Raw genomic sequence first — 10,225 nt, forward strand, 5'->3', positions numbered from 1 at the left:
TATGTAAGGTATGATGTTTGAAGGAACACTTCCTGGAATCAAATGAATAGCATGATCATGATCACGGATAGTTGGGAGGCCTTTTGGAGTCTCAAATACCTTCAAATGATCGTCTAAGGCTTTTTATAGATCTGGAGAAATATATGATTTTAATTTTTGAACCTCTAGTGAGAATAATTGGGAAACTACGCATCGTTTATCTTTCTTCAGAATATTTTTCATGCCATTAGGTCTGATTATATTTCCTAGTTTTCCTGCGATACCCCTTAATTCAACTTCCTTTCCTTCCCAAAAAAAATTGAAGAAAAATTATTGAAAATTAAAAGTTATTGTCCCCAAAGATTGTAACCATTGTACTACTAGTAGAATATCAACAACACCCATTAGAATGGAAAGAATTGGACTATTCAACACATATTCCCCCATGGTTAGCTTGACATTGTGGCGCTTTCCAGTGCAATTGATAGTTCCTTCATTTGCAACCATCACTTGATGCTCGGGTGCCGGATATAGGAAGAAATTCAATTCGTTGGAAATCTTACAATGAATAAAATTATGATTAATACTTGAATCAATCAGCACTATTATCTTTTTCTTCTTGATATATCCTTCTATGTTGAGAGTTTAAGAAGTGGTAATTCTTTCCAATTCAATGCAATATATGGTTGAATACATTTCTTATTTCTCTCAGGTTGGTTCCTGGTGTATATCCTCCTCTTTTGATGTTTCTTGTCACTTTTCTTCCTCCTCTTCACAATCTTTGTAGAATAATTTCTTCTCAGCACACTTATTTCCTTTAGCGTATTTTCTATCACATCCGTAACAAATCCTTTTTTCTCTTTTTTCCTCCAATTGTTGTGGCATCAAGATTGTAGGTTGTGGAAGGCTATTAGAAGCAACACTTCCATATTTATAGTTGTGAGTGGTAGACTTCCTTATTCCCATATCTTTTTTTTCAGCTTTTCTTACCACCTTGACTGCCTTATCCAATGAATCAGGTTCCCAAAGGTGAACTTCATGTTGGGTGATATCCTTCAAATTCCCTATGAAAACATTAATGCTATGCTCCTTTGGAATATGAATTACCCTAATATTAAATTTTTGGAAGTCCTCAATGTGCACCGCCATTGAACCCTTTTGTTTGAGATTTATCAATTGGCTAAAGAAGGTGTTGCTCTTTGTATACTCATAATGTGTTGTCATTTCCTTTGTAAAAATTTACCAAGTGACAAGTGGTTTACGATAACAAATTCATCAATACCGTATAAATTTATTGGGTTCTACATATAAAGATGCAATGCCTACCTTTTGTGTGTTGCACATCATTTAGATCAAAATATTCCCCAGTTTGTAGTATCCATGTTACCAGATCATTACCATCAAAATTCCTCATATCTATCTTTGGAATGTGGTGGTTCTTAAACCCCACATTGGACTATCTAAAATCATCATTCATATTTGTTTTTTCCTCCTCATGAATTTCATGGATTACCTTGTCACCACTAAGAAGCCTTTCTTGTAACAACTTTGTCAAACCTTAAAACCTTCCATGTATGCTTTCAAACCATTTAGGTTTCCTTTTAAACCATCCATGTCACCTTTTAAACCATCCATGTCATATCTGGTTTCTCTTTGTGAGAGCATAATTTGTTTCACTTGGTCCCGTAATTTTGATATATCATGTTGCAATTATTCCTCTTCATGCATCATAGTAGAGATTTATGAGGCTTTAATGGGTGTAGAATTATTTTTTTGGTAGGAAGTTTAGAACCCAATACTGATATATATGCTTCAACATTCCCTTGGAATCACTTCAAACTTATTTTTCAAACAAAAGTTATGCAATTTAAAAAACAAATACACATATTTTTCTTGCTTTTAGGAGATTGATTTTGAAATGGTTGTAACTCTAAAATTTAGGGTCTTGAAGGTATGAAATTTGGTCCTACGGTATCCCTATGAATATTGTTTCCAATGCCACAATTCATACCAATATTGGATTCTTCAATATAGAGTTATGCTAGATCTCCCAAGATGACCTGATTATGGACTAGTTTAGTAGAGCAAACTTGTACGTAGTTCTGTGTGTCATTGTTTTGACCTTCAACATGAAAAATGATACACCAGAAACTGGAGTATGCTTAGTTTCAGTCAATTTTTACTAAATTCAAATTCGATGCTCAGAGAGAAGGTTATGACAATTTTCCCTAGGTCACCTATTTGAGATTATATTATGGAGCCTGAAAAAACCCTAACTTCATCAGAACATATCTTCGAAACTATAGAGAACAAAGCTCTGAAATCCTTACACATATTTCACCAAGATTTTGGCTTCAAGAGGTCAAAGTTTTGGCTTCTGAAGCCTTGTAGAGAAAAAATTATAGCGAAAATTCCAAGATGACCTATTTGAAGAAGCAAAACCCTAGAATCCAAAGCTCCAATACCAAATGTTATGTAACCAACTCACATAAAAGATAGATAAATGACTTAAAAAATAAATTTTTCAACGGGGAAACGTCATTTACATTACATAAATTAACAATTCTTGGATTATTCAAATGATAAGAACTCCTTGGTATTTATATGAGTCTAAGGGGTCACAATATAATCAGAGCCTACATAACAATAATAATGTAAGGGCACAACAATAACAATAGTGGGCTTCTTTGTGGAACAACAATAAAAACATTGGGGATACATGGGCACAAGAATAACAATAGGGGGCTGCACTAATAACAATAAGGGGAATACACTAGCATTATTGGGAGCTAACACTTCTCCTTTGGAAGGATGTAGGAAGGCATGGTTCACACATTTACTAGATGAAATCAACATATGTCCTCATATGAAATATGAGGTAGTTGAAAAAATTGGAGGAACTATGATTGGATGTTCCTGAAAGGAAATGTGTGAAGAAAGAAAAGAAGAGATAAAAAAAAATGCAACAATGGAAAAGGAAATCAACATCCAAGGACTAAAAGATTTGACTATGATATCTCCATGTGAAAAATACGAAGTCTGGAAAAGAAAGATACCCTTGACAATGTATATATTTTTGTAGATGTGTTAATATGTATGCAAGATGATGATGAAAATAAGGAGATTTCATGATGAAATACAATCACAAAGGTAATTATTATTTAATGATCATTTTTATTTTAGAACAATATCTGGATGGGTTAATGCAAGGCTGCAAAGGGAAGAGATGTGGATGTCTTCTACAACCGATTCTCATGTAACATGATAAAAGGTCCTTAAGAAAAGATGGCATGAAGAAATGATAGATATGGACTAATGGATCAATTTTCAATGAAAAGAAGGATGACATGACTGACATGATTCATGATGGAAGTGATGGATTGTATGTGCCCTAAAAACAATTGTTTTTCCCATGATCTCCACCTAAAGAGGTACTGGAAGCAAGTCCCTGGTCAAGAGGGAACTTGGTCAAGGCCCTGGTTAAAAAGGAGCTTGGGTACATTCCTTTCATAGGAATGGGTACATTCAATCATTGGAATGGGTATATCCTCCTTGAGAAGGGATAGATAGACACATGATTATTTTATTCACTTGGGAAGAAATAATGGAGGATTGGGTAAGAATCTGGGTTCTAATACTCTTTGAATATGTGGTAGGGAATCTAGGATAAGAGTAGTCATAGAGGATCGATATTATTTGAGTATTGGGAATCCAAGATAAGAATAGTCCTGGTGGAACATACTCTGAGAGAACCCGGGTAGGGTATGTTCCGAGAGAGAAAAAGATGAGGGTGTCTATAAATCATTGGTCTCACCAACATTTTGTTGTGATCATCAAGGCCTTTCTATGTGACAATGGTCGATGATATTATACTAAACAAATGAGCTACCAATATCGCTCTTCTTATGAGAATTATTTATCTTGAGAATATCTAAGTACCTTTTATGGATTATGAATACCTCCCTAGTTAAGAGGGAGTGTTGAAATATGTAACGAGTCTCAGTCTTCATAACGACATGTGTATTCATGATTTTATGTAATTGACATAAAGAAGAAAAATAAAATTATCTATATTATGCTTGAGTCATGGGTTTCATGCTCAAGGAATTTTATTTTATAGATAAAGCTCCTATTGTGATCTATTAGGTTTAATCATGAATTCATAAAGTATATTGAGTCAATGTCATGGATTGAATACCCATCTGGGCATCTTACATATTGTAAATGTATTATTTATTTCTGTCGCAAGCCATCCAAGCCGTTGTCGCAAGTACTGTTTCAAGTTTTCCCTCAAAAGAAGATGAAGATCATTCTAGAAGACCATGTTGGCCTAGACAGTTGCATATGTTGACTTATTTCATGGGAAGACTACTGTATATATATAGAGGACTCAGGATCACTTGAAGTGCACTCGATCAAGCATATAAAATAGGAGAAAAAGTCTAATAAACACAAGAGAACAATCCTCCCATCAAGTGAATAAAAAGAGGAGAAGAAGTTGAATTAATTAAAATATGTTTTGGGAAAATACCTTTCACATGTGCGAGGAAGACTGTTGTTCTCTATTGTAGAGGAAGGTGAAGTTATCACTGCCATCTTAGTAGGCCAAATTAAGGAGGGAAGCAAGTCAACAATACAAGTTGAATTGCAGAAGAAGGAGACTCCATCCAAGCGAAGGGAATCAAAGGACAAAATTAGTGGTGGTTCCCTCACATGTCTTGCAAATAGGGTTTCTAAAGAAGGCAAGAGTTGCATTTTTGAACCAATAGGCCGAAATCTGAAGGGAAGCTTAGATCCTTGGTGGAAGAATCAATTTGACTAGCATTGACTCAAGTAAGAAGAATTTATTTTAGGAAGCCTTCTGACTTGGTCTTGGAGAGGCTAGTAGGTCAAGGGTCTTGGTCTTGGAACTCATCACTTGAAGATTCTATAAGAAGAATAATTTGTTTTGGTTTTCTTGTCAAGCTTGGAGAGGTTTTTGCCTTGGATGATCGCCTAGATCTTGTGACCTTTGCCTTGCTGTTATTTATGGTTTTGTAATTTTTTGATGAAGAAAATGTAGTTCAAGTACAAGAAGAACCTAATTAAGAAAAGTAAAAATTCCTCACAAGTAGTTATCATTATAAGAGAAATCATCTAATATCTATGCCCTATATTTCTCAACATGTATTACCTTACTACACCCAACAAGAATAATAGTATTATTATTCTAATATCCATGGAGGACTATAAACTGAGACTTAGTCACTGTTAAATAATAGACATGATAAACAAATGCACATTCTACCCAACAAGTAGAAATATTTACCTAGAGCGAGAAATCATAGTGACATACAAGAAACAAGGAAATATATATATATATATATATATATATATATATATATATAGAGAGAGAGAGAGAGAGAGAGAGAGAGAGAGAGAGAGAGAGAGAGAGAGAGATATTGTGTGTGTGTGTGTATTACCTAATGAGGATTTCATAGCAGAGTGAACCTTGAGCCTTCCTCGATGAGAAATAAGGTTACCTTATTTGTAGGTTGGAAACAACGGAAAGGAAGTGTAACCCTTTTAAATACAACCACCAATAAATATACAATAGAAGAAAAAAAACAATAGTGTCCAAAAGCACTCACTGTCTCACCATACCTCTAGTGGTAATGATGCCATGAAAATACAAAGGAAAGAGCGTTATATTCCCTAGCAAGGTTGGATCACAACCCAGGTGTTGGCATCTTTGTCCTCTCTCGTGCGATGCTCTGAGAGTTAGACACCCGAAAAAAAAAAAAAAAAAAATCTCTCAAAAGAAAATGTGGGTCACCCAAAATCAAAGGCTAAGGTATGATCCAAGCTATGGAAACTGTTGGATCACACCTAGAGATATGAATCATCCAGTTGGATATCACATGGTAGGCTTGTGAATATCACATGGGTTTGAGATGCGTGGCAAGGTCTAGTTCGACACGGTAATTTCCAAAACCCATTCATTATCGTGCTTGTATGAAGGGTAGGATAATCATACCATTAAAATCGTACCAACCTTAGGTATAACAAGGGGGTATAAACTCTAAGGCCTAAGGAGCCTAAATATTATTTATAATGTAACTTATTTTATAAATTTTCATGTATAATTTTGGTTAATATCATAAAACAGAACCATACTAAATGCATACATGTATGTATTGGTATATGTAATATTATGGATTAATAAATCCTACTGTATTAACAGGTAGCCTATGGGAAAAAGGACAATGTAAAGTATGCCTAGAAGAGAACAACATCCATGTTTACATATTCTCTCACAAATAGATATATGAAAAGAAAATAAAATCGCAGAGGGATAGTGACAGATGGTATCAGAACACCAATTTCAAATCTGGGCTTGAAAGGAACCACCACACTAATATGTATTTATGTGCAGAGTTGAAATTTGATTTAAGTATTAAGATGTTAATACTAGTTTGTGTTGACCATAATGTACTCAAGTGAAGCAGGTTACAACGCAGAATGGTTAATGATCCCACTCCACGTATAGTAGAAGGAAAGGAAATATATGTAAAGTTGGGGGAAGGAAACACCCCATCACTAGCCCATTTTATGGATATTATTAGAATTTATAACAATAATTGTCTTACTTTAGAACCAACAATGAACACCTACTAAAGGCTAGTGAAGAATAAGAAATGAGGATAAGGGATTTAACTAAAAAATCTAGTCATAGAACAATAGAAATAAAAGCACTGAAAAGGAAAAATGTTGAGACAAAGTCAGAAAAGTTTGGAAGTGGTTATTATTCTGACAAAACTTATCCAAAAGTATAGAAAATGAAGAATAAAGTGGATTTGCAAGGAGAGTTAAAAAAAAATAAAGCCTCCTAACTTTGACAATGAGGAGGAGGATACAGAAGCCTAGCTCCTCAATATGACCATGTATTTTCAAGTTTATGAGTATGAGAGTATTAAAGTGCACAATTTTTTTCATGTATCTTTGTTAAAAAAATGTCCATGATAATTCTCACATAATTGATGGAATTTGATATAGGTGTAACCAAAAGGATACTTCCTCATAGAACTACTTCGCATATTATATTGGAAAGAGATCCTTCTCGGGAATTAAGTCACCACTCAGGTTAAAGTGAAATGGAAGCAGTTTACACCTAAGGAGGTTATTTAGGAGATATAGAAAAAAATGTGATAGGCCTATCAAACATTGTTTCAGAAGGGAAGCAACTGGACAGTGAACACCCATGACAGTGTTGAATAAAAGGGGGGGAATACGTAATATGCCTATGTTCATTATGTTAAAATCTTTCAATTTTTAGACTTTGACTATTTTTAGGTTTGATGCCTAGAAAACCATGTTGTGTTCAAAATGAACATGAACAATAAAGTAATTATGATGTAATAAATATATTTTTATTAATAAATAGAAAGTTGGAAATTACTTGGGAAAGAAACACTAAAGTTAAGGGATTCTTTCCAAGATTTGGAAACCATTAGTGGTGAGTGAGAACAAAATAAATCTTCCCTTAAATAATTTCTAAAAATCCCTAGGAGGCAATAGATAAGATTTAATATAATGAGAGAGAAATATTTATTAAATCACTTGGTTGGAGAAAGACACTAATTATGGGTGAAATAAAGGGTCATGAGAGAAAAAGGTGGTCTTTAAATAAAAAGGAAAAACAACTTTTTGGGAAAAAATAATGAAATCCTAGGCAAGTGGGTTGGTGGGGCCAAAAAGCGAGACACTGATAAAATATACTAGGGAAGGAGATTTATAAAATCTAGTACATGGAAATCAAACAGGTTGTTGACTCCTTTAGCAAGCATATCTCAGCTCAAGGCGAACTGGTGGATCAGTTGATGGTTGGGAAGATAGTGTGTTTTTTCCCAAGTGTAGTTCTAGCAGCAAAAATTGTTAGAACATTTATTTATATTTAAATTATGAATATACGTATTTATCATATGTGTATTTAAAGAAGTAAATTAAACATAGAATAACACAGAAAAGACGTGCATGCAAAATATGAGACAGATTTATGTATTTTTTCTAAATGTGTTTAATTAAGGTTCATGTATGAGGTTTGATATTGTAGGACTATTACTGCGCTTATTTTGGTTGAGAGGGAAAACTTTAATATATATATATATATATATATATATATATATATATATATATATATATATATATATATATATATATATATATATATATATATATATATATATATACATATACACACCAACCATTCCCCCTAAATATGTGCATGTTGAAAATAGATCGGAAACCGCCTGAGTTAGGTGTTATTGTACGATGGGAGGTAGTCTAGCTTCAACTCACATCTTTTTATGTTACCATTACCTTAATTTTTTTTTTTATGAATTCTATGATATAAGTATGATAGAACGACCAAATTGATAATCAGTAGATCAATGCAAAGAGTTAAGGCACTGACTCAGAAAGTCTATATACACCTGGTATAACTAAGGAGATTTTGGAAACCAAAGATGGAGTTGTGATAATATTATTAAAAATCCACTTTGTATTATATAGTAAACTTATATCTGAATTGAAAATAATTCCATATCCCATACGAATAGGTGATTTATATTTCAAGTTGAAAATAATTAATATTATTTTGTATTAATGGAGAAATGGTTACATAAGTTGTAACATATCTCCTTAGTTTAGGATTTGTTACTAGAGTTTAGGAGTTTGTTTGCAACTACCTGATTTCTAGTGATGTACTTAATAATGTAATCATTCATTTGATCAATAGTAGAGTGAACGGAGAGAGTCTCTTTGTTTGAGTGCAGTCTCCAGGTGCAGTACTCACCTGTGAGCTGTAACTCCTTCTTTTTAATTCAAATCTGATTTTTATCTTGGTATCAGAGCACAGAGTAGGGATAGCCTTAATTTTTTTTTAGGATGCATCATTGATTACAAAACTGTAGTGGCGGAATTCGTAGAATCAGGTGGACCGCAGTAACACCTTAAGACAGGTCTCAGATGACTGATCATCTCTAAGTACAAGAAAGTGTTGGCGCGGTTTCGTCACAAACAGTCGCGCCATTTTTGTGCGGAAGGAAGAGTTGGCGCAATTTTTAAGGAACATACGCGCCAGTTGGTGCGGTTTTGAGGGAGATAAGCGTGCCAGAAAGTGCCATTGGCGTGGAAAATAAAGGATTAATCGCGACAATTTCGTAAGACGCGTCGATTTTGTTTCTGGCGCGGACATTTTGCTGATGAAGGAGCGCCAACCTATTTCTCTTTGAAAAATAAGCAATTTATTGCAGATCAGAGTTGCCCGGTGGTGGCACTTTGAATTTCCGGATCTGTTCCGTGGCAGCAGATTGGAGTAGCCTGGTGGTGGTGTATTAGAGTTCCTAATCTACTCGGTGGTAGCAGATCGGACTTGCCCGGTGGTGGCTCGTTGAAGTTCCTGATCTACTCGGTGGCACCAGATCGGACTTGCCTGGTGGTGGCGCATTGGAGTTCTAGATCTGTTCGGTGGCAGCAGATCAGATTTGCTCGGTGGTGGCGCATTGGAGTTCCGAATCTGTTCGGTGGCAGCAGATTGGACTTGTCCGGTGGTGGCGCATTGAAGGTACAAATTTTTTTTCTTCAGCAAAACAGAGGTTCGAATCTGGTATAAGTCAATATGAATAACAGTTTAGAATCGTATCTCCACGAGTTTGGCAAACTCGATGGATCAAATTTCAACAACTGGAAATTCAAGATGCAGACTTTACTTGAAAGTGAAAATGGGTGGTCGATCGTTACAGGAAGTGAGCTGAGATCAGGATCAGCCACACAAGAACAATATTGGGATAAAAGGGAGACAAAAACAAAGGTCATATTGAAGATGTTCGTCAAGGACAATGTTATCCCACACATTAGAGACTGTAAATCAGCCACTGACATTTGGACGGCCATTAAAAACCTATACCAGACGCAGAATTCAAACCGTGTATTGTCACTCAAAGGCAAGATATTTGCATTGAAGATGGAGGAGAATGAATCCGTTGTTAGATTCATTGCTAGAGTCAAAGACCTGAAGGACAGACTGGGAGATATCAGAGACAATTTTTTCGATTCAAATCTGGTCACGATCACGTTGAATGGAATGACTAATGATTATCAGACATTCATCACAGGGCTGTCAGCAAGGGAGAAAGCTCCTTCATTTGAAGAGTTGACAGGGATTCTGATACAGGAAGAAGAGCGACGACAAAATTTGAAATCATAG

The 10,225-nt window shown here is 34.9% G+C and overlaps 1 protein-coding gene across 1 annotated transcript; it reads left to right on the plus strand.

The window, feature by feature from the left end:
- Window positions 1-9,637: 9,637 nt before the first annotated feature.
- LOC149249974 (uncharacterized) lies at window positions 9,638-10,225 on the plus strand. Its single transcript, XM_089453527.1, has one exon. The coding sequence runs from the start codon at window positions 9,638-9,640 to the stop codon at window positions 10,223-10,225; it is 588 nt and encodes a 195-aa protein (XP_089309653.1).

The sequence above is a fragment of the Pinus tabuliformis genome, chromosome 7 (genome assembly GCF_031772625.1).
Source record: "Pinus tabuliformis cultivar Carrire ecotype Pingquan chromosome 7, CPIR1, whole genome shotgun sequence".
Classification (NCBI taxonomy): Eukaryota; Viridiplantae; Streptophyta; class Pinopsida; order Pinales; family Pinaceae; genus Pinus; species Pinus tabuliformis.